This window comes from Schistocerca cancellata, chromosome 7, assembly GCF_023864275.1.
Source record: "Schistocerca cancellata isolate TAMUIC-IGC-003103 chromosome 7, iqSchCanc2.1, whole genome shotgun sequence".
Lineage (NCBI taxonomy): Eukaryota > Metazoa > Arthropoda > Insecta > Orthoptera > Acrididae > Schistocerca > Schistocerca cancellata.
In genome coordinates this window covers 371722840-371749484 of record NC_064632.1, presented here as the reverse complement: position 1 = coordinate 371749484, position 26645 = coordinate 371722840, and the positions used below count along the sequence as shown (strand labels likewise).

At 38.6% G+C, this 26645-nt stretch overlaps 1 protein-coding gene across 1 annotated transcript in view; it reads right to left on the bottom strand.

The window, feature by feature from the left end:
- Positions 1 to 26645, bottom strand: part of LOC126092046 (protein unc-80 homolog) — a 1190994-nt gene that overhangs the window by 384638 nt on the left and 779711 nt on the right. Inside the window, exons 38-40 of the mRNA XM_049907452.1 lie at positions 23033 to 23240; positions 19085 to 19332; positions 10661 to 10868 (exon numbers count right to left, since the gene is read on the bottom strand). Coding sequence (XP_049763409.1) covers positions 10661 to 10868; positions 19085 to 19332; positions 23033 to 23240 — 664 coding nt within the window. The remainder of the gene's footprint in view (positions 1 to 10660; positions 10869 to 19084; positions 19333 to 23032; positions 23241 to 26645) is intronic.

Genomic DNA, 26645 nt, shown 5'->3' with positions numbered 1-26645 from the left:
ACAAGCCTCCGAACCCCACATTCTGTGAAGAGTCATGGACGTCCAACAATTTAGCACCTAGAGGTACTTTCACTGTCCTTCTACCTCTTTCCGCAGATGCTCACAAGAGCAGCACATGAATATTTGACCAGGTTCACCGTTTTCAAGATAATCATTCAGAGACTTTGAGTAACATTGATCTGTCATTTGTCAAAGTTGCAAAAACTAAAAAAATGAAAGGCATTAATTTATTTATGCGCAACTATTTTCACTGTCTAGACGAATTAAAAATGGCGTATGGTGAAACATTTGTTAGAAGGCATCTTCCAGAGTATTGGTTACATGCAAGTTGTATCCTGTGACAGCTGTTGGCAAGTTTACTCGGCATGCTGCCTGCTGCTCCCTGGGTGCTAATGACAAGTTTAGTCATGGTTGTCGGTTTTCCCCTGTGCGCTGTTGAAGAGTTAAGTCGCACCGATTTGCTGACCCCTGAGCACTGATTACGAGTATAGATGCGCCATTACCTGAGTGCTGACGACAAAATAAGTTCCACAGCAGACCTTCAGCCCAATGCCTCACTAGACTGTCAGAGTTCTGCCAGCTAGCTTGATGTCCGATTCTCTGCTGCGAGCCTAGGCTTCGCACTACAGTTCACTGCCCATCAGAATTTACTTCAGTGCTCTTCACATCCTGTATTTTACAAAGAAAATGGCGACATCATGGGTGCACTGAGAAAGAAATCATGGACGTTCTTATGAGGAGTGACAGTGAGGATGAACTAATTGATTTTAACAAAAGTGGCAGCTGTTCCACAGAACGAGAAAGCTGAACTCATAAACCATCCATGTCAGCACGGGTGTCAATGCAGTCTCATGTTTCAACAAGAGATTTTAGTTGTTATGAATCTGAAGACTCAGAAAGTGATAGTGAAATGCCTATGAAGAAATCACATCTTAGCGATAAATTTGACTGGAAGGAAAATGATTTTCAGCCAGTTATTCAAGCATTTGATAATACGCTCTCGGGATGTGTGTCAAATAGGGAATGAGCCAAGTATTCTGTCAGTTTTCATGTTATTCTTTACAGAAGAACTGATGAAATATACAGCTGATGAAACAAATCAATTTTATTTATTCACCAATGAGAATACTCCAGAATCAGTGCATTCTCGAATAAAAAAGTGGAAAGATACTGGATATGAACAAATGTATTGTCTCATAGCGGCTTGTCTTCTGAAACCCTGCATGAAAAAACTGAAAATTAGTGAATACTGCAGCAGAGATGTTCTTCTAAATACTCCTATTTTTAGTGAACTGATGTCAAGAGATCATTCCTTGTTACTTGTGAGAATGTTACATTTCAGTGACAACTCTGCCAATACTGGAGGAGACAGATTACTCAAAAATAGGAAAATGGTCAATATAGTTCATATAACTTTCCATTGTGGATTTAATCTACATTAGAAACTCTGCATTGATGAAAGTTTGTTATTATTCAACGAACGCCTATCATTCAGATAATTCATTCCATCAAAACAGAGTAGATTCAAATAGAAACATTTGGGTTATGTGATTGTAAGACCAGCTATGTCTTACATTTTATTGTTTATGCAGGGACGACAACAGAAACTGAGTACGCTAAGGCGTAGATGCACTGTTCGCTGGAAACAGAAAGTGTATCGAGAAAGTAGGTACAAATGTAAAACTTGCAAGGTATCATTGTATGTCATACCCTGTTTTGAAAATTAATATACAACAATGAATTACTAATTGCAGCACTATACAAATACAACAATGCTATCAGAAAGAAACTTTGAAAATGAAAAAAAAAGTATTATAAAAAAGCAAAAAACAAAATAAAAATATATTTTTAACTTTGCCAGTGCAGATCCAAAGCCCGGATCAAAAAGAAGGATGGAAAATATATTCACAAAGTGTAAAATGAACTCCTAAATTTACAGTTCATGACTTTGAATTTAATGTGCTAACAAAAGACATAGATTTCACAGCTTTCAAACGTTAGAAAATCTGTTGAGTATTCATGAGCAGCACAAGACAAAATACCTGTGGTAGACAATCACTCATTTCTGGTGATCCCAAATTATAACAGCACTGATTACCATCTGCAAAGGATGGTTGCATCTATGCCTGGATGGAACGCTTTACACGCTGTACCTATAACAGGTAAAGAATCTGATGGCAGATGCCTAAGCACTCAGTTTGTTGTGTTCTCAGAATCAAATTGTATGCCATGTGAAATTTTTGAACATGTCACAAAATGAACTTAATAAACTGAAATATAACACTTCTCACCATTGCTCACAGTTAATTCTGATGTTGTAGTGTGATATGAACAATGATCTGTACATTACTTTCTCCTATAAATGACATAATACATTTTGAACAACAAAAACAACATACAGTTATCTGTAATGTATGTATTAGTAAAGTGAGCAACCCATAGAGTTATGCAAATGTTATAAGTGGGTATGCAAGAAAGAACAGTAAACTACTGAGGTAAATCTAACGAATCACATCACTTTCGGAGTAAGCTAAAAAAAATCGTGTAAACAAACAAAAGCAAGATATAATTTTTAGTGATGGAAAATAGTTTTAACAATTTAGTTTGTTTCTGCAGCAATTCATCTGCAGAGAAACTATGTAGTGAGAGTGTTTAAATCTGTATCAGCCTTGAGAGGACGCAGTGATTTCCTTGGGGTTGTAATCACTCCAGAAGCATTCAGCATAGGGTGGGTAAGGCAGCACGGGCTGCTCAGGCCCCAGCTGCATTTTGAGGAACAGGCACTTAGCACAGGTAGCCATACTATGCCGCAAGTCGCAGCGCCTCAGCACACCAAGCAGATGGTGCAACTCCAGCAGTCAACGGGTTAATTCCACTGCCACTGAGGCTAAAATCCGTGATAAAGTAGTTAATTTCAATCCTATAAGCACAACAAATATAAAAAGGAAGTTACAGTTAACATGAATGGATTACTTTCCTTCAGTTTAAGTGATTAAGAAGTGGGTTGTTAAAAAGAAGCACAATAATACTTCCATTCAGCAATCGAATATGTTGAAGTTCAGAAACTATAAAACCTGTATGACTGAAGAAAAGAATGATTTATTCAAGGCCTACCAGCTGAAGGTTAATGAGCTCACTAACATTGCAAACATATTTTAAATCAATGAAAACAATCAGGTTTTGAAAATATAATGTAACTGGACAGATAAAAAATCTACTCACAAAGTATAAAACTGCCTGAAAGAAGCTGCTTAAATATTCAGTGAGATCTTGATAAGAATTCAAAGTGGTGCAAAGATTGGTGACTTACTTTAAATGTTCAAAAATATAAAACTGTGCACTTCACAGAATGAAACAATGTAGTATCCCATGACTATAATATCAATGAGTCACTGTTGGAATCTGCCAACTTATACAAATACCTCAGTGTTACATTTTGTAGGCATATGAAATGGAATGAGCATATAGGCTCAGTTGTGGGTAAAGCAGATGACAGACTTTGGTTTGTTGGTAAAATACTGGAGAAGTGCAATCTACATCTACATCTACATCTACATCTACATTTATACTCCGCAAGCCACCCAACGGTGTGTGGCGGAGGGCACTTTACGTGCCACTGTCATTACCTCCCTTTCCTGTTCCAGTCGCGTATGGTTCGCGGGAAGAACGACTGTCTGAAAGCCTCTGTGCGCGCTCTAATCTCTCTAATTTTACATTCGTGATCTCCTCGGGAGGTATAAGTACGGGGAAGCAATATATTCGATACCTCATCCAGAAACGCACCCTCTCGAAACCTGGCGAGCAAGCTACACCGCGAAGCAGAGCGCCTCTCTTGCAGAGTCCGCCACTTGAGTTTGTTAAACATCTCCGTAACGCTATCACGGTTACCAAATAACCCTGTGACGAAACGCGCCGCTCTTCTTTGGATCTTCTCTATCTCCTCCGTCAACCCGATCTGGTACGGATCCCACACTGATGAGCAATACTCAAGTATAGGTCGAACGAGTGTTTTGTAAGCCACCTCCTTTGTTGATGGACTACATTTTCTAAGGACTCTCCCAATGAATCTCAACCTGGTACCCGCCTTACCAACAATTAATTTTATATGATCATTCCACTTCAAATCGTTCCGCACGCATACTCCCAGATATTTTACAGAAGTAACTGCTACCAGCGTTTGTTCCGCTATCATATAATCATACAATAAAGGATCCTTCTTTCTATGTATTCGCAATACATTACATTTGTCTATGTTAAGGGTCAGTTGCCACTCCCTGCACCAAGTGCCTATCCGCTGCAGATCTTCCTGCATTTCGCTACAATTTTCTAATGCTGCAACTTCTCTGTATACTACAGCATCATCCGCGAAAAGCCGCATGGAACTTCCAACACTATCTACTAGGTCATTTATATATATTGTGAAAAGCAATGGTCCCATAACACTCCCCTGTGGCACACCAGAGGTTACTTTAACGTCTGTAGACGTCTCTCCGTTGATAACAACATGCTGCGTTCTGTTTGCTAAAAACTCTTCAATCCAGCCACACAGCTGGTCTGATATTCCGTAGGCTCTTACTTTGTTTATCAGGCGACAGTGCGGAACTGTATCGAACGCCTTCCGGAAGTCAAGAAAAATAGCATCTACCTGGGAGCCTGTATCTAATATTTTCTGGGTCTCATGAACAAATAAAGCGAGTTGGGTCTCACACGATCGCTGTTTCCGGAATCCATGTTGATTCCTACATAGTAGATTCTGAGTTTCCAAAAACGACATGATATTCGAGCAAAAAACATGTTCTAAAATTCTACAACAGATCGACGTCAGAGATATAGGTCTATAGTTTTGCGCATCTGCTCGACGACCCTTCTTGAAGACTGGGACTACCTGTGCTCTTTTCCAATCATTTGGAACCTTCCGTTCCTCTAGAGACTTGCGGTACACGGCTGTTAGAAGGGGGGCAAGTTCTTTCGCGTACTCTGTGTAGAATCGAATTGGTATCCCGTCAGGTCCAGTGGACTTTCCTCTGTTGAGTGATTCCAGTTGCTTTTCTATTCCTTGGACACTTATTTCGATGTCAGCCATTTTTTCGTTTGTGCGAGGATTTAGAGAAGGAACTGCAGTGCGGTCTTCCTCTGTGAAACAGCTTTGGAAAAAGGTGTTTAGTATTTCAGCTTTACGCTTGTCATCCTCTGTTTCAACGCCATCATCATCCCGGAGTGTCTGGATATGCTGTTTCGAGCCACTTACTGATTTAACGTAAGACCAGAACTTCCTAGGATTTTCTGTCAAGTCGGTACATAGAATTTTACTTTCGAATTCACCGAACGCTTCACGCATAGCCCTCCTTACGCTAACTTTGACATCGTTTAGCTTCTGTTTGTCTGAGAGGTTTTGGCTGCGTTTAAACTTGCAGTGAAGCTCTCTTTGCTTTCGCAGTAGTTTCCTAACTTTGTTGTTGTACCACGGTGGGTTTTTCCCGTCCCTCACAGTTTTACTCGGCACGTACCTGTCTAAAACGCATTTTACGATTGCCTTGAACTTTTTCCATAAACACTCAACATTGTCAGTGTCGGAACAGAAATTTTCGTTTTGATCTGTTAGGTAGTCTGAAATCTGCCTTCTATTACTCTTGCTAAACAGATAAACCTTCCGCCCTTTTTTTATATTCTACAAAGGAGATTGCTTACAAATAATTCATGTGACTGGTTCTAGAATACTGCTCAAATGTGTGGGAGCGTACAAAATTATACTTACAGGAATAACTGAACACTTACAGAGAAGGGTAGCACAAATGGTTACAGGTGTGTTTGATTCCAAATGGTTACAGGCGTGTTTGATTCATGGGAAAGTGTCACAGAAATACTAAAGAAACTGAACTGACAAACTCTTGAAGATAGATGTAAACTACCACAAGAAAGTCTACTAACAAAGTTTCATGAACTGGCTTTAAATAATGACTTTAGGGGTATACTGCAACCTCCTATGTATTTCTCACATAGGGATTGCAAAAAGAAACCCTAATAACTGGTACAATGGAATGTACCCTCTGCATGCACTTTCTGGTGGTTTGCAGAATATAGATATATATGCAGCTGTAAATGTAGAGTGGCAGCAGTAGAACACATATATAAATTTATTTTAATGTGCAAGCATTCAGAGCCAGTGGCTCCTTCTTTTGGTAGAAGTGTTGAAGGAGAAGGAAGAGGGGTGAAGGAAAAGGACTGGTGAGGTGTGGGAAATGGGGACAGTTCAGAAGAGTCACCCAGAGGAGACTTATTGCATGGGATGAAAGGAAAGACTCATTCCATGCCATCCTGTCTGGTAAGTCTTCCCTGCTCCAGAGTTTTGGGCAACTTTTCCAAATTCTCCCCATTTCCTTCACATCAACAGTCCTCTTCCTTCATGCCTCTTCCTTCTCCTTCAAGTCTTCTGCCAGAAGAAGGAGCCACTGGCTCCAAAAGCTTGCAAATTTAAACGTCTTTGTATGTGCCTACTCCTGCTGCCCTTGAAGAATGGATTTTTTACCTAACCAAACATATTAATTAGTTATGTCAAACAGATGTTACACAAATATTTGGGTAGCTCCAATGTTTTCACATCATTGGTGTCACATCTTAAACCATCAAACAAGCTGAACGAACATGACTGAGTAATGTTTAGACTTGCATAAATGCAGTCTGCAACAGTATCTCATGATAAAGGCAACACACAGATCCACGACTACATGACAGAGATGAAGGAGCAGTGACGAAGGTTGGAACTGCACCAAAGCAAGCAAAAATGTTTACATCTGTAGCAAAAGCTACGGCTATAATTTTCTAGGATTTGATTCTCGTCTTGTCATCAGTCATGTCCAAAAGTATTCAACAATTTCCTTGCAATGTATACCTATCAATGGCTGTAACATGGCAGAACTTATAACTAAATTATAAATTTTGATATATGATAGTATCAGGAAAACAATATATTGCTGCTCACCAAATACTGAAGATGTTGAGTTGCTGACAGGCACAACAAAAAGACAGTTAAACACGTAAGCTTCTGGCAAAAGGCCTTCTAAAGCAGACAACACACACACACACACACACACGTTCATACAAGCACATCTCACACACACGACCACTGTCTTAGGCTGCTGATGCCAGGCTGTGAGAAACTGTGCATGATGGGAAAAGCAGTCTGGCTGGTGGGAGTAAGCAGGAAGTTGAGGTAGTGAGTGGAAAGGGTAGTACAGTAGTTGTGGGGGACAGTAAATTTCTGCTTTTGGGAGCATTAAGGAACTTGGTGGGGACAGGGTAGGGCAGCTAGGTGCAGTCAGGAAGTTAGAAAGGGGGTGGCAGGGAGCAGAAAAGGAGAAAAATTAAAAGGCTGTGCGTGTATTGGTTGAGCAGAAGGCTGTGTGGTGCTGGAGTGGGAGCAGGGAAGGGGATATGTCAGTGAAGACAGTGACTAATGTAGGTTAAGGCCAGGGGGGGGGGGGGGGGGGTTACAGGAACATAGGATGTATTACATGTAGATTCCCCAACTGTGCAGTTCAGAAAAGCTATTATTGGTAGGAAGGATCCAGATGGCACAGACTGTGAAGCAGTCACTGAAGTGAAGGACACTATGTTGGGCAAGGTGCTCTTGGCCATAGTTAGTAGGCAGCCATGAGTTACACTTTCCTAGAATTTTTCCAGTAACCCCAAGTCAATTATTCGCCTTTCCTACTACCGAACTTATGTACTCATTGCATTTCATACTGTTTTGTAATTTTCTGTAATTGATATGCCTGTATCAAGAAGTCCACAAATATTATATTCAAATATTACAGGATTGGTTTTCTTACTCATCTGCATTAACTTATGTTTTTCTAAATTTAGAGCCAGTTGTGATTCATAACACCAAATAGAAATTCTATCTAAGTCATCCTGTATCCTCCTACAGACACTCGATGACAACTTCCTGTAGACTACAGCATAATCAGCAAACAGTTGCATTTTGTTGTTCATGTTCCTGACAATATCCTTGTCTTTAAGGGAACACTCACCACTGAGGACAACATACTGGTTTCTATTACTTAAGAAGCCTTTGAAAAATGCACATATCTGAGAACCTATCCCGTATATTTGGACCTTTGATGACAGTCTGCATTGGGGCACTGTGTCAAAGGCTTTCCAGAAATCTAAAAATATGGGAAGTCTCTGTTGCCTCCATACATAGTTTGCAGGATTCATGAGAGAAAAGGGCAAGCTGAGTTCAGCATGAGCGATGCTTTCTTAATACGTGTCAATTTGTAAACATATACCTTTCTGCCTCGAGGAAAATTATTATATTTTCACTCAAAATATGATCAAGAATTGTGCAGCAAACCAGTGTTGAGGATATTTGTCGGTAATTTTGAGCCTGTTGTTTTGCCCTTCTTGTATCCCTTCTTACATACAGGAGTCACTTGCAATTGTTTTCCTCAAATTACTTGGGACTTGGCACCTGGAAAGAGATTCATGATACATAAAAGCTAGGTAAAGGACCATCACTGAAGATTACTCTCTGTAAAACCAAATTGGGATTGCACCTGGACCTGGAATCTTACTGCTTTTCAACTCTTTCAGTTGCTTGTCAGCCCCAGGAATGCATATTTCTGTCTTCCATAAAGAAGTTTGTGTGATGGTCAAAAGATGGTATGTCTGCTTCAATGACTTTTTAAATGTGAAACTTGAAACTCCAACTTTCCTATTACCACAGCAGACTTCTCGAAAAGTGACTACATAAGAGGCTTCGAGCAGGTTAATGATTTCATATACAACCAAATTTTTTTTGGTATCTTGGCAAGACCTTTTCCTAAGGAATGACAGTGGAAGTTGTTGTATACTTTGAACATCAATCTTTTTATAGATGCACTAATTTCTACTAACTTTCACCTGTCAGCATTTCTGTGTTATTTTTTGAGCAGAGAGTGCAACAGTCTCTGTTTCCTCAGCATTTTCCAAGTTTTGTAATTAAACCATGATGGGTCATTTCTGTCCTTATTCTATTTATTCATTACTTACTTATCCAGACTATGATTTACAATTCTTTTCTGCCCTTATTCTATTTACTCATCACATACTTATCCAGACAATGATTTACAATCAACAAAACTTTGCTAATAATTCCTCTATATCCATCATACTGGAACTATATAATGTCCATTCATTGTTTCAAGATTCTTTCAAGAAAGACGGTTTCAAGGAAGTGAACAAGTCAAGGCATACATTACTAAAAGAGAAGCAACCATTAGAAACTTAATCTGTATACTACATTTACAACTTTACACTGTTTAATAATGAAAAAAGCTTTCTGTAAACAAATACTTGTGAGACATAGATCATTCCACTTATGTTGGGAACAACTGGTACTTAGTGTCAAACTTTAGATATAACTATGAGAAGAGTATCTTCCTTTATTTTCTTTCCAAAGTAGAAGATTTTTTATTAATTTTATTTAGCTTGAGTAAATATAAATAGTTTATAAGAGTTCTAATGTTCTGACAACTTAAAAGTGTGAGTGTGGATCTGGGTTATAGCCACTTATTCCCCCAAACCACCTTCCACTTCTTTACGAGATGACTTACTTGGAATTTGCAGCCACTCTTCTTTACTGAATAGCTGGCTGCTGGAAACCCTCTTGACTTCTTCTCCATCAAATAATGCTAGGTACAGGAATTTTTAGACTCTTTCTACTTATGAAATAAGTAGCCATACAAAAGTTTACTTTTTGTCAACTAACGATGTATTTGACCTCCGGACACAATAAAAATTTCACTTTTTCACATGAATATGTAACTTCCTGCAAGTCTCTCATACAATCAGATGTTAGAAACAAATTGAGTTACAGTTAAAAGAAAGTTGGCTTGGATCCATGACCTTTCTTAATATGAATCATAAAATGAGTCTTGCCTCTAACAAGGTTGCGTCAAGAGTCTATATGAGTACTTTTTCAACTGTTCTTGTTTTAATAACAATAGTGAATGACAGAATAACCACAGAGCTGTGTATAAACTTCATGGTTCTTCCTTACACACTCACTAAAACATCTATGGATTGCCCGACAGGTACTTGTCGGTGCCGTCAGATCACCGCATCTACTTTCTTTCCGCGTCTGATTTTAAACCTGCACACACAAACATGTGATGCGCAGTAGGTAGGATTCTACCATCCCACAATCATATCCAGAATATCGTGTGTCTGAGATGGTAGAAGGCTGAGTGGTTCTAGAATTTACACAGAAATTCTCGAATCACTACACAGTCTAACAGTATTTCATTATTAATAATGATTCTAACATTTTCTTCACGTAGTTCCTGTATAACTTCATTCATTCCATGCCACTGAAGGCTCTCCTTCATAATGGAATTGACAAAACGTTATGAATAACTATGTTTTCTACAGGTCGCATCTAGGAAACAACTAAGTGGAGCAGCATAATATTTCACACATTGTATATTAATGGAGTGGAAGAACACTCCACTGAAAGAAAAAAATGAGAAATAACACTATAAAAATATATTTCCTATGAATTTTTAGAGTTCTTTTAAGAGCAAGTTAGTGTAACTTGAAGTTAATATTTGACTGACATACAGCTAATGAAAGTAATACCTTAAGGCAATGAAGTATAAAAAATAATCACACGGCAACTTACATGACTCTCCTGGCTGATTGTTACTTCTTCAACCTTTGTTTTAACTTGAGGCATCCATGGTGGATCTACCACAGGAAGTGATTCAATACCTATCTTTGGTGATGGTAATGTGAATTCTATTCCAGGGGGAGGAACTTTAAACGTCACATGAGCACCTTCCTCCATTCGTGGCCACACTTGGTATCTCATTTTCCACAGTACCTGAAACCTGAATAAAAATGTGTATTTCAGGAAACATGAATTAGTTATGACATTTAAATACAGGCGGCTCACATTTCTTTTATTCTTGTTGTTAGGGGATATTAACTTACAGTTTCTTCAAGAGATAATCTTTTTTATTCACTGACGTTCATCCCTTTACTCACAATTAACCATCAATACCTGTTCATATTATTCTTTGTTAGTCACTTATAATAACCATGTTCTTTGCAAGAAGAGCTGTGTTGTCATCTACTTGTTAGTTGAGTTTATGTAATCCATATTCTTTTCCTTAAAGAATGGAGCTGCAAATTGTAAAGGAACATCCTCCTCTAGCATACTTTTCCTCAACAGAAGTAGCTGATATCAGAAATATTTTTGAATTTTGAATAGGTCAATAATATCTCAGCTGTTTTTCTAAAAAAAACTCATATGAATTTGTACATGATGTATTATATTTCAAGCTAAAATCTATAAAAAAAAAAATTACTTTATTTTCTTTCTTACAACCGATATATACTAGCTCTGAATGTTCAATTAAAATTATTTTTTTAAAAAATATTGAAATTACAAAATATTTGGCTCAATTAAAATTTCTATTATTAATTAAGCAATTTAGTACTGTTTAGTATGTTTATTTCTGTATTCATCTGTAAATTAATATAGACTCATTTGTCAAGAAAATTTGTAAACCCTTTGGAACACTGTCATTAATGCAGAGTAAGTGGACATGCCACTGATGTGATCGGACATGTTATTTTTTATTTTGAGAAGAACAATGTGATTTCAGCTTTCTTAATGTGAAAATTCAAAAGACAGTGTGATGTCATAAAATAAGAGATAATAAATTATCATGAAAACAAAAAGCTGCACAGGCTTACTTCAAAATTATTTACATCTGTTGGAACCATGAGAACCTAAAATGTCAAAAATTTCAGCTTCAAGAATCGGGCCCTAGACATGAAAAACTGGAGCCACCTACAAGGAAAGAAGATGAGTAAAAAGTTTATTGTAAATCTTACTCCTCTTGTATTTTTGAAAAAAAGGAGACCTTACCACTGGCAATAGTAGTGACAACAACGAATTGTGGGAAATTACATAGTCCAGCAAAATCTGAAAACACCTGGAAAACTCTGAGTGCTAGCTGGCATGTTTGGTCAATGAACAACATAAGAGTTTGAGTAAAAGCTCAGTTATCCTACCATCGTTATTACTGAAAATTTCAATGTACCCAGCAATTCTAAATCACAAAAGAAAGTCTCTATAGTCTATACTGAAGGTAAGAAATATTTACAAGATGGAAATGGAAATGAGCGTTTGGCGTCATTGGCCGGGAGGCCCCTCGCGGGGCAGGTCCGGCCGCCTTGGCGCAGGTCTTATTACATTCGGCGCCACATTGGGCGACCTGCACGCCGGATGGGGATGAAATGATGATGAACACAACACAACACCCAGTCCCTGAGCGGAGAAAATCTCCGACCCAGCCGGGAATCGAACCCGGGCCCGGAGGACTTTACAAGATGAGATATACACTGACAGAAAAAAATCACAACAGAAAAAATAACTAATGTCCAATAACTAAATTTCAGGAATACATCTGTCTAACTACCATACCTAAGTGATTAACACTGCAAAATGAGGGGTAAATGTAAGCGTGAGATAAACGATTGCAAATGTGAAGTGCTGGTACACTAATAACTGGTGTAACCATCAAAATGGTGAATTCAAACGTGCATGCACTGTGTTGTACAGCTGCTGGATGTCAGTTTGTGAAAAGAAGTTCCATGCCTACTGCACTTGTTTGGTCAATTCGGAGACAATTGTCAGATGGTGTCACATATGAGCTCGACTGGAGACCGATCTGGCGATAGAGCAAGCGAAGGTGACATAACAACACTCTGTAGAGCACGCTGTGTTACAACAATGGTATGTGGGTGAGGGTTATCCTGTTGGAAAATGCTATTTGAAATGCAGTTCATGAATGGGAGTACAACATGCTGAGGTAGAAATTTGCAGTCACGGTGCGTAAGATAACCATGCAAGTGTTCCTGCAGTCATACAAAATCGTACCCCAGACCATAGCTCCAGGTGTAGGTCCAATGTGTCTAGTACACAGACAGGTCGGTTGCAAGCTGTCAACTTGTCTCCTTCTAAACAACACTTGGCCATCACTGGAATTGAAGCACAGTCAGCTTTCATTAGAAAACACAACAGACCTCCAGTCAGCCCTCCAATGTGCTCCAACTTGACATCACTGAAGTAAATAGCGTCAGTGGAATGCATGCTGCATGGCATCTGCTTGGAGCTGTCCTAGAGGTGACTGATTTGTAACAGTTCATTGTGTCACTGTGATGCCAACTGCTACTCAAATTGCAGATGCAGTATAATGTGCCAGAGCCATATGCTCAACACGACAGTCTTCCCTCTTAGTAATGCAATGTGGCAATCCAGATGCAGGTATTCTTGCGACCATACACTCTTGTGACCACTGCTGCTAGCAATCATGTACACTCTTTGACATAAAACTCAACCGACGGCAGGCCACTGCAGAGGCTAAGTCCGCGCTAATCGCCACATGGGACAAATAAACTGACCAACTTGCTAAATCTCTAAGTCCAGCTATCTGCACAATCTGGCAACACTGTAGACTGTGGCACTTCCTGGAGGAAGTCTCGTCCCATGTTAGAGAAACTGGAGACTGTTTACGCCTGTGGTCTAGCAGTAGCGTGCATTGTTTCTGTCTACAATGTCTGTGGATCGAGACCAGCTGGTGCAAAAAATATTTATAGCCTCTTCTGTCTGAATGCTGAAGACATGAATGTAATAGTAGTGCAGATTCAATGTATCTCACTTTCTGACACACCGATAACAAAATTTTATCCATTAACCAATATGCAGCAGATTTCTTGCACACTGTCCTCCTCTGGATGTAGTATGGGACAAAGCTCCAGGATCCATCTGCTGGCTACTGGCAGCGGCCATGGCTGCAGCAGCGGTGCTGCACTCCCCTGGTCCTTATTGAAAGCACCTACTACTGCCCATCGCTTTTGATAATTTAAAAAGCTTTATTTTTATTAAATGTTTCTCCACAGAAAATTTCTATGATTTCCATTCACACTCAAAAGCAACAGAGACAGACGCCCTGATTAGTAAATGGGCATTGCATTACATTAATTGGCAAGAGCTGAGGGTATGGCCTGAAATTAATATTATAGACTGGGATGAAATTAAACCACCTCACTACATTCTATGAATTTATAAATGCTTCATACCTCATTTCTTTTCCTTTCAAAGTCAATTATTTGTGCAACTTTTGGCCATTGTGCAACTTTTGGCCAATATTCGGATGTTTTTGTCCAACCAGAGTGAGTGTCTGTGGTGTAAAGTGTATTACAGTTTTTGTTTCATTCCTTATGGTAAGTCTATGCGATAAACTGTGTGAATACCTTGCAATGCATGCTCTGTAGCAGTGCAGGGACACTGCACGTTTGGAGTTCCACGTATGGATTCATGAAGTGTTTAACATTGATCAGAAGTGATAGCTAAAGACATCAGATTTAAACCAGAAAAAGTTATTGTTTTTGAGGTTTTAGAGAACAGAAAGAAATTGCTAATGCCGCTGTCAGAAAATGTCTACAGATAAATGCCACTGCAAAAATTTAGAAGAGAGGAACTATATTAATGAACCTGTTCACTTCACAAACAACCTCCCGACATGTTAGACCTATATGATGAACAAAGCTCAAATTCGTATCATTGACAGTCGATTTGAATCTTTTCAGAAACTATTTTACAGCGAAGCACCTTGGCATTTGCAAAGCAGACATCCATGATATTAACATAATTTATTAAGTTGAAATTGTTCAAAGATTTGCGTGTAAAGGCATTCTTCAGATTTCGTATAAGGAATTTTTACTAGCAGTTTGCAACTCCATTAATTAAAATATTAAATAAAAGGCTTTCACCGAGATAGGCACTGCCATCTCTTATAGCACTAGCATCGCAATACATAAAGGAACCACTGAGCTAACGCCACACTGGCGGCAACAGGTGGATTATAGTCATTGCAACATTGGCTGAGCTTCAAAACACAACATTAAACACATAAACCAATGTTACTAATGTGAAGAACGCTGTTCTTGGAGTCCAGAAATTAAATATACTTTCTAAGTCTCTCATCTTACAGTGGATTATATCGTATGAGTCTTCGATGTGAAAAATGAATGCCAAGTGAATTTAGCGAGATAATGCCGGGCTACACTCAGAAGTCAATCCACTATCACAGTGATGACAGATACTTACTACGACACTGAAAATTCTCAGCTCTCGTACGAGGCAACTCTTTAGCAAAATGCTTATCATCATTGTCTGATATGGTTCTTCAGAGGAGAGACGCGCGCGCACATTTTGTTTTTATGCGGCGTTCTCCCCTGATAGTTTCTGATGTCACCTTGTGGGCTATGTATACATTTGAGGCATTCAATTATCATTCATCCATAATGATACAAGTTTCAGCTTCCGGCATGTAAGAAGGCTGTTGGTGCCAACATTATATCATTTAAACATAGGGAAAGCAAAACAGGTGATTCAGTGTTTCTCATTCAGCATAAAACATGTTAGATAATTTTCCGTAACATTCATAATCACCTCAAAATACTAATGAAGTAAAAATACATCAAAAGCTTATTTGAATTGAATATAACGTAAGATATCAAATGCTTTGCACCTCGATGTCGAATGTGTCCACGTGCAATCTTTTGCAGCATACATATAGAATGTCATGATGACCACGAGAATGAAGAAATATGTTGGTAGGGATGGAAGCAAGAAGAGACGCAGTCAACAAATATTCAATTCCTCATGGCATTCATTTCATTTGAGATTTAAGAAGAGGTATAGTGGGATATTACTTTCGTTAACACGAAAGATATGCTACACGTATGGATAATGAGGAAGTCTGTGTCTTATATACTAAGTAGCCTGATCATTGTTTCCATAATGTTACCATCTTGTTTGGCTCCTAAATGATGAACAGATTCCATGGAGGGTTAGGTGTTCTAGTCCTCCCCCGGGCATGGATGTGTATGTTGGCCTTATAATAAGTTAGTTTAAGTTAGTGTAAGTAGTTTCTACATCTAGGGACTGATGAGCCTAGCAGTTTGGTCCCTTAGGCATTAGAACTTAAAAAAGAGCAGTAGCAGAAGGAATTGATAAGATAAAGCTTTTGCAGAAAAACTGGAACTAATGAAACAACAGCTATAGTTATATAAATTGAGCACTTTTCTGCACTGGTGCCTTGTGCGCACAGTAGTAAATACTGCCCTTACCATAATCGTAGCTGATGTATACAGCTCGCAATGCGAAACATGAGAGTACAGCCACCTTTTGCATGAAGTGACCACTTTGAACTAAAATACATTTCATAACTCAAAACCACTCCTTCTGTGGTAGTTATTCACAATATTTGATCGAGATAACATGAAAATATTAAATGGATGTAGCAGGTACAACACAGTCCCACAGCTGCAAATCACTCTCATACCAACATAGTTGCCAAATAAGATGTATGATGTTGCGAGTCCTTGACTACATTAGTGACAAGAAGATTTCATTTTCTTAGCAGGAATTCTTCATGAACAGATGTGCATACAATGCAATCCTAATGACAGATATGGTGGTATGCCTACATGTCTAAAAAGAGCAGAAAACCTAATTGTTAACCCTTTGAGTAATATTCCCATGTCTGAGTCTCATATCATGGTTAAAGCCCATTAATTACCACTGTTCATGCTTATCGACTATTACCTACATCATAAAATAACAGCAGGAATGGAGAGAAATACTTTCGGAGTAGATGCCTTGAATATTTGAATTCATTTTCAAATGTAGCAAGTTTTCTTTTTCAATAAAGCTATTGTTTCTACTTCCAGACAACATTTCATATCTTTTTTACTTCTGCTGCAGCAGTTATTTCGCTGCCCATATGGGAAACCATGCCTACAACTACCATCATCTCATTTCCTGACCTAATACCCTCTGCATAGCCTTACTTAATTTTACTACTGCTCATTACCCTTTTATTAAAGGCTATACACCAAGGAAAGAGAAATAACATCTACCTGTAATGTTTGACGTGACACACTCAGGAAATTGTGCTTATAAAAGCGCTCAGAACCACTGAACAAGCCTTTCAATTTGCAGGACACTCCAGACTGAATGAAAGATAATAATATTAAGAGGAGCAAGTTGATCATAGTGAGTGTGGGGAGGGTTTGATGTAGTGCTATGAAGTTGGACCAGTTTCCGTCGAATTTAGTTACTGATAGACCAAAATGTGATCTTGATACAAAAGCATCACTGTACTTATATGGTAACTACTTCCAATGTGCAATTGATAGAATATCTTGTCATGTTAGGTAGCATTTCACTTGCAGCCATCACTAGTTTTAATTTCAGTCCATTCCTTGATGACGCGCTGAAATACTTTCAAACTTTTCACATTGTTTCCTACCTCAGAGATTTCCTTAGGCGTTATATCGTTTGTTAGTCACACCGTAAGTTAGACTAAAGGTTGTTAAGATTGCAGGCACTTGGATTTTTTCTGTTGCTTCCACATTGTGATGACTTCATGGAAATTCTTTATAACTCAATATGTGTCCTAAGTACTCCACTTGCTTTCGAAAGAATTCACACTTTTGTAGATGAAGCAGAAGATGTAAATTTACAAGCTATTATTCTCTTGCAGGACCACTTACTAATATATCATCCAAGTAATTGACTATGTTTGGAATGTTTTCAATCAGATGCTCCAAAAAAAGTTGGAAATTTGTTAGGCACTGTGCAAACACATCAAGCTAGCGGCCAGAACTGTGAAAGTCTAGTGAGGCATACAGGAAATTCGCTCAACTTGCCTAGACTAGATGACACATGAATCCAGAAACCTGTTAATGTTGAACCACTTTATATACAGAATGGTATTATTTTATACTTGGCATCAGAAAATTTAAGACTTTCTCAAGTCATTAGTGAGTCATTGCAAGTATTCAATTACTTCTGTCTTCCAGTTTTATGTATTTCTCTTTATATTTAACTGTAATTACAAAATGATAATCTGTCAGGGGTATTTAAATAGTGTGAGTGGCAAATGACAGTGTACTACAGGATACTTTTTCCAAGTATAGATTAAAATTGTAGGTAATAACACTTGTCAGAAAATACTGTCAGGAGACTAAATTACAGCAGGTTTGCTGTGGTGCTTGAAGCCTTCAGTTTTATTGCAGACAACACAGTGTAGGATGGTAGCAAATTAGGAGAGGTTACTGTAATTATTTATCAATCCCACAAATTGAAGTGTCTCTGAAAATCAGGTACTCTCTAAAAATGAATATGTCTTAAACATATTGCTTATACTGAAAGCAGGTTTCAGAAACTGGAACTGTTGCAATGATTCCTGGATAATGTTCACTGAGAATAGTTGTTGCCACATATCTGTCATATTAGAAAAATTTGGTCTGATGTTAATAATAGAATTAAATTCTGTATTGTCTAATAACATGATAATTACAAAATGTATTTACACTTAATATCATCTCAGTAGTTTGTTTGTAAATGTCACTACACTTAGAGAAGCAACTCCGCAACTGGAGTCACAAGACTCAGTGAACCCAGTTCCAGACAGTCCAGAACAGAACAAACTTAGGCTGTCAACAGACACTGACCACAGAACCTCCACATAGCAGCCAATCCAGTGACCACTAGCTCACGGATGAGGTATGTATTTCCAAAAGTGTTTTGACATCCAGTGATGCTCTCAGTCTTAATTTCTTCACAGTTTAATGTTCATTAAGATAAACATGAAGACAATAACAGAACAACATGAAAAATGATTTTAAAAAATCAGAACAAAGTGTTGCCTTAAGTGATTGATAAGATTTACAAGGCCTATAATATTCTTTTCTATCTCATAGTTTAGAGCTATGCCTATACCTAAGTTGAAATGTCAGTCACTAATATATCAGTTACCTATTTTGCACATATCAGTTCTCTAGTACATAACTAAATGTATTTTCGTTTTTCTTGCATATTTCACATCCTTGAAGATCATTTCCCTATGGGAAAGCACAATGAACAGCATATCTAATCCAATCTCACATGAAATGTTATTTTTAAAATGATTTTTTCCAACAAAGCATGCTGCTGAACACTCATGGTCTCAGCTGAACTAACCTGAGTATTGCATTGATACGAACAGCAGGAGTCTGATTCTGGAGGCCATTGTGCATTATATCTGTTGCTTGTGTTGGTGCTCGCACAGCACCAAGAATGAAGAGTGAAGCTGCTACAGCAGCAACTTCTTGGCTGTGTTCCAGTAAGAGTTCCCATGCTACAGGCAGCATATTCACAAAGTGCTCCTCAGAAAGTACTACAGCACCTTTTACTAGTACTGCTAGTGGAGCATGGAAAACTTCACGCACCTGAAACATTATTTTTATTGGAACCTTTATGAGAAATGGAATAAAGTAAGGTGTATGAATTTAATGATATTAAATTCACTTATGACTATATCATGCACTAGATCAATAAATATGAAAGGTGCTCCTAAGGACAATTTTATAATTGTTTGTAAATTTATTGTGATGAATCACATAGCTGCTTCTGGTATCATTAAAAGTTTTGACACATGTTGTGGCATAGTAATTTATTACACAATGAGTGCTGGTGTCAACTGTTCATCTGGATTCTTTCACCAGTGATGAATATGTACATCATAACTTTTTTATACCAGAACTGAGAAAGCACTGCAGAATTTTTTTATTCTTAGCAGTAGAGATTTTCAGTAGCCATGAAATTTTAAGAAAGTAATTAGTTTTTTGTGGGGATTTACTGTTCAGTGTGTCACAACAAATCCTCAAGATAATGAAACAATAGAAGATCTAGGATGGAATGTAACAATGTTATGAAACGGAAAGTTGCTGCTCACCAGATGCTGGGTTGCAGATAGTAGCAGAAAAGGAGAGAAGTAAAAAGACTTAGTGTGATGGTGGAATGACAGCAGTGCAGCACTGGAATGGGAACAGGGAAGGCACTGGATGGGTGAGGATAGTGACTAAAGAAGGTTGGGGCCAGGAGGGTTACAGGTATGTAGCATGTATTGCAGGGAAAGTTCCCACCTGTGCAATTCAGAAAAGCTGGTGTTGGCGGAAAGGATCCATATGGCACAGGCTGTGAAGCAGTCATTGAAATGAAGGATGTCATGTTTGGCAGCATACTCAGCAATGTGGTGGTCCACTTGTTTCTTGGCCACAATTTGTCGGTGGCCATTCATGCAGGCAGACAGCTTGCTGGTTGTCATGCACACATAGACTGCAGCACAGTGGTTGCAGCTTAGCTTGTAGACTGGTTTCACAGGTAGCCCTGTCTTTGATGGGATAGATGATGTTTGTAACCGCACCATAGTAGGTCATGGTGGGAGGATGTATGGGACAAGTCTTGCACCTAGGTCTATTACAGGGGTACAAGCCATGAGGTAAGAGGTTGGGAGGAGGTTTGTGTAAGGATGGACAAGTATATTGTGTAAGTTTTGTGGATAGCAGACTACCATTGTGGGAGGGGTGAGAAGGCTAGTGGGCAGGAGATTTCTCATTTTAGGACACGACGAAACGTAGTTGAAACCCTGGCGGATAATGTAATTCAGCTGCTCCAGTCCTGGGCGGTACTGAGTTATGACAGGAATGCTCCTCTGTTGTTGGACAGTGGAACTTCGGGAGCTGGTGGGAGGCTGGAGAGATCAGGAACAGGAGATTTGTTTTTGTACAAGGTTGGGAGGATAATTACGATCTGTGAAGGCTTCAGTGAGACCTTCTCCCTCTAAAAATATACCAAGGTATAATTGTCCTCCCAACCTTGTACAAAAACAAACCTCCCATGCCTATCTCTCCAGCCTCCCACCAGCTCCCAAAGACCCACAGTCCAACCACAGAGGAGCATTCCCGTTGTAGCTCAGTACCGCCCAGGACTGGAGTAAATGAATTACACTCTCTGCCAGGGTTTTGATTACCTCTCATTGTGCCCTGAAATGAGAAATGTACTATCCACTATCCTTCCCACCCCTCCCACAGTGGTGTTCCTCCGTCCACCAAACCTACATAATATAACTGTCCATCCTTACACAACCCTGCTCCCAACCCCTTACCTCATGGCTCCTACCCCTGTAATAGATCTAGATGCAAGACTTGCCCCATACATCCTCCCACCACCACCCACTCCAGGTCCGGTCACAAACATCAGCTATCCCACTAAAGGCAGGGCTGCCTGTGAAACCATTCATGTGGTCTACAAGCTAAGCTGCAACCAATGTGTTGCATTCTATGTGAGCATGACAACCAACAAGCTGTCTGTCTGCATGAATGGCCACCAATAAACTGTGGCCAAGACACAAGTGGACCACCCTGTTGCTGAACATGTTGCCAAATATAACATCCTTCATTTCAATGACTGCTTCACAGCCTGTGTCATATGGATCCTTCCCTGCAACCTTTGTTAGTCACTGTCCTCACCCATCCAGCCCATTCTCTGTTCCCATTCCAGTGCTACGCAGCCATCATTTCACCACCACAACCAGTCTTTTTGTTTCTCTCCTTTTCCACTACTTCCCCCCCCCTCCCCCATCCGCCGTCTAACCTGTAGCACTTCACTGTCCACCACCCCCAACATACTATCCTTCCCCCTCCCCACCCCTGCCTCCTCTTTACTCCCACCCAGTCGCCACTCTCATCATGCACTGGTGCTGTTGCTTGCAGTGTGGTTTCAGTTGCCAGACTGGAGTTGTATGTGTAGTTGTGTGTGTGTGTGTGTGTGTGTGTGTGTGTGTGTGTGTGTGTGTCTACATCTACTGTTGATAAAGGCCTTAAATGGCTGAAAGCTTTACCTGTGACAGTCTTTTTGTTGTGCCTATCTGCAACTCAGCATCTCCGCTATATGGTGCGTAGCAACTTTTCTTTTCATAATATCGTTACAAGTCCTCAAGATATCCATAAACATTAGATGACATCACAGAGCAAGTGATGGTAATAGTTTTATAAAATTGACTTGACATACATATTTCTCCAGCTAGTCATTGCATGTGTAATTTTTTGGCATGCAAGAGAAAAGTGTAAAAAGTTCTTGGCCTGACAGATAAAGACTGTGTTTTAGATAAACAAAAGCTCTTCTTATTTATTTGTCTTCATCTACATCCACATATTTTATCCAATGTTTTTACAATTATTGGATTCCATTCCTGAATGTAATTATCAAAGATCTGCAAATTACTCAAATACAACTTTCATAAATTCTTAAATGGACATGAAACATTTTTCAGCCCCTAGTTTCTTAAGATGCTGGAATGTGTGGAATCTGGAGGGTAACAAATCTGTAGAATAGTTTGGACATTCTAAAAATCTGCTCTTCAATATCTCAGTTTCCTACTGATAAAGCATCTTTGTGGTCAAGTAAAATCTTCTGAAGGAATATGATTCTCTTCTTTCACAAACTCAGTCTTCTTCTCAAACATTTTTTCACCCAGCTAGTTCAGAAGATGTCTGTGAAATTTTCCAGTTAATGTTTTATCTTTTGCATTCTTTTATTGCATTCAGGAAAGCAAAGCTGTAACTGACCTCACCTTATATTGTGCAAGCCATCAGCTTCCACACACTTTTTGTTTTCTCTTTTATTTCCTGTAAATGTTGAGGCAATAGTTAATCATGGTGTACTGCTCCACAATGAAAAATCACACCTTAAAAATTTTCTTTTCAAAAGTATTTAATACAGTACACATCATGCACAAAGTGTATGCATACTTTGGTAAAATAAGGGCAAGTCAATGACTCATCTATAGCAGACTGATGCGAGGAGAGAAGAAAGACAAAACAGAGAATGATTCTCACTATATTTTTAGCTGTTGCTCTTTTTATAGTAAAAACACACACAAGTACACACTGCAAGCACATAACACCCACACACACACTCCTGCGGCCACAGCAAGACAATGACATTTAAAGACAATTTTTTCCAACTAAAATAGCACAATGACTAAGTTACTCTGAGTTATATTATCAAGAAACTGTAACAAAAAACGCAAAAATAAAAAACTCACTAAGTCAGAACTATTTTCATTAAATCACATGAAGGTATTACCTGTTGCTTAATATATTTGAGGACAGGTGGTGGTTCCTTCATTTTCTCCTCAGATTTACGTTCTTTTTTCTTTGCCTTTGGTGACTGGAAATTAGTCTTCTCAAATTTTTCTGCTTTTTCTCCTTCCTGGTCTATCATATCACGTGAAGATTCTTGATGGCTTGCACTGAGTTTACTTGTTGCACAACCTTCAGCCAATCGATCAATTCTGTCCACAATAAGTTAGCTTCGTAAAAAATTCAGAAATGGTAGTAGCAATGCTGGGTAAGAAATTTCTAAAAACCTGTTGAGTGATGTGTAGACATTTTTACAGGAAGGTCTGACACAAATAAATATCTGACTAGTCAATCAAAATAAATAAATGTAATTGCAAGACCAATAAGGTAATCTGATATGTCATTTTGCCAAATTAGGTCTCAAATACACGATAAAAGTTCACTGAGGCAAAAAATATATCAGAAACTACGAAGTGAATGGGAAAGACTAGAAAATAAATTTATAATTACACTGGCTGGCACAAAAAATGTTAACATGTAATAAACTATGTGTAACTATCTATTTAATCAAAAGTGTAGCAGTTTACTCTATAGTTTTAGATGAGGTATTCTAATAGAATCGCCTTGCAAGCAAACAATGAAGTGCCATTTGTGTAGTGCACTAGCCTTAATTATTTTTTCCTGCAAACCATGAAAAATGCATCAGTGGATGTAAAGCAATAATGTTTCCCAGTCTTGTGGTATTTATTGTTGTATCTTGTATTGTTCCACTTTCAATTACATCTGATTACAGGAATTTTCTGTGATTATCTTTATACGTTTTCTGGAGTAAGCATGCTGTTAAGCCTTGAAAATGTACCAAAAACTGTTGCTATGGTGGAAGATGGTCACAGCATACACCACATTGCAGAAGCATTGAGAACCACACCTTCCATGACTTCCAGAACTGCAAGAAGGTACAGGGAAACTGGAGGCTATGCATGGAAACCATAATCAGGTCTGAGAAAAGTAACATTGGCAAAAGACAATCATTTCACATAACTACATGTTCTCCAACACCGCCACACCAGTGGCATTGAAGCATGATATCGACTCCACCAAGTATTGAGAGGTCAATGTGTGTGAGAGAAATGTCCAAAGAAGACTGGAAGAAGCCAATGTTTAAACTAGGAGACTTGCTACAGGCTCAGAACTCACCAGAGAGCATCACACAGCTTGGCTACATTTCAGAAGCGAATATTGGGGTTGTTAAATACAAGAATGGCAGTAAGTGTTGACCATCATTTGAGTCATGATTTGGCCTATGATTGACTGATGATAGAGACAGGGTCTGAACAAGGGCTGAGGTTTGCACATTCTCATCTAGGATACATTTTCAAAGTGGTTGTTGAATGGTGTAGGCAGGAATCAGTATGACTGCAAGGACGGATTTGGAGAGGCTAACAGCACATTGTTCCATGCACGAAATCATATTGGATTATGTTGTACATTTCACTCCATTTATTAATCACAATTGCACAAATGTGCCAAGAGTTCTTGGATGAAGCAGTGATTCATGCTATCGCTTGGATTCCTCGAAGCCATAATTGGGTTCTTATTGAGCATATATTGAGCTGGGGCGAAGGACCCATCAACATGACACAGAGACCCTAGAGGACCTCCTAAACCGAAACAGAGGTGTATTACCTTCATGAGCTTCTTCAGAATCTGCTTGAAGTGTGAATTCATTTGTGTTACTTTCATATCCATAGCTTAATTTATTTACGGTCATCTTTTTTCCATTATTAGACCTTAACGCAACATTTTAAGAAAAAAATTAATTTAATGTCATAAAAATAACTGAATTTAAAATAAAAAATTTAAAATAGTTTTTGTAAAGGAATTGAGTTATAGCATTTTTCATGGCAGGTAAATGTAAACAAGCAGATAACCATAATGACAATTCCACAGAAGATTCACATTAGTAACAGGAGCAGAGTGACTGGACATGGGAGCAGCGCATGGATGTGAAATGTGAGACACGTCATTAGAAATAAATAGAGAATCATAAAGAGGATTTCTCAACAAATGTAAGCTTTCTGATAATGGGAGTAGGTAGCCTAACAAAACAACTTGATAGCTTTAATCCTCAGTTGCTGAAAATTACATTATTAATGACAGCAAGTATTACTGGATAAGTTTATAAACAAAAATATATAGAAGACAATTAAACTGATATCACGGAAAGGTGGTGCATAAATCATTGAAAATCATTGCATTCTTTTAAATTGGAGGTGTACAGTACTGATATTGGATATGCCCGGGGGTCACAAACTCATAAATTAGCAAAGAAAACCTCATACATCCTATAGTGAGGATGCTGAGTAACAGATACATATGTAAACAATAGAGGTTTATATCTCCATTTCCATTATACATTACCAAAACAGCAGCACACAAACTGATCCCATGATCTGGGATCCAGAAGCATTCAGACCTAGACTTAGACTACTGTGAATTTCGCACTGCTAAGAGATAGCACTATTGACTAGATCTCACCAAACATTCTGAGCCACGAAGCCTAGTGTACGATGGGTAATTTTTGTAATTTTGTGGGATGTCAGTTTTCCGGTTCGCGTGAAAGTGCAAGTACGTGACCTATTAATATCTTTATACTATAGAACTAATTGTGTGCCCACAAAATCCATATAAAGTTTGGCTAAATTCACTATAACATGGACCTTAGAAAACCAACTGCTTCTGCTATGTTTTATTCAGTGACAATAACTTGAAGTACTTCATAATGTGAAGAGTGAAACTGGAAAAAGAGTTTAATATCATAAGTGAGACACAGTACAGCTATCATAAGTATGACTTAAAAATGGTGGTGTTGGCTTTAATGTAAACACTTAAATTACAAACAACATTACACTGACATTTATATCTGTACTCCACAAATCACTGTGAAGTTCATGATAGAAGACAGTTCCCATTGTAACACGTAATAAAATTTCTTACTGTTCCCTTTGTCTAAGGAACATGGGAAGAATGATTGCTTAAATGTCTCTGTGCATGCTGTAGTTAATCAAATTTTGTGCAATTTTATGCTTCCTCAGCATACAATTTGGAAACATTTTCAGATGTGCAGCCAGCCGGTGTGTTATTTTGGCAAGCTAACTTGTTGCTATCCTCAGGCAGTCCTGATGACTGATTTGTCCTCCAATGTGTGCAGTCTTATGCGTCTCCTCCATCCTGCTGCTGAGGTCAAATTTGAAGTACCATGGGCAGCACCACTTGTGAGGTGGCAGAGGAAGCACACCGTCAGGGGACAATCCATGGTCTTCATCCTCTGTGCCACCACTGCAGGGTCATGGTGCAGCTGTTGCAGAGGAGGCACATCTATGTTGTGTGATTTCAGTTGAAGTGGAATGTATGGATCTTCCTACAGACTGTCACTGTGTTTTGAACATGTTCGCAGCTGGCCCCAAGTCTTATTCATTCCAAAACTTTATCTATCATCTCATCATGTAGTGATATCTACATAGATTCTTTTAAAATACAATCCCATAATGGTTTGATCTGTTTCAATAACTTGGTGTCACAACTTGCTTTGTTGGATGTTCCTTATCTATGTGATG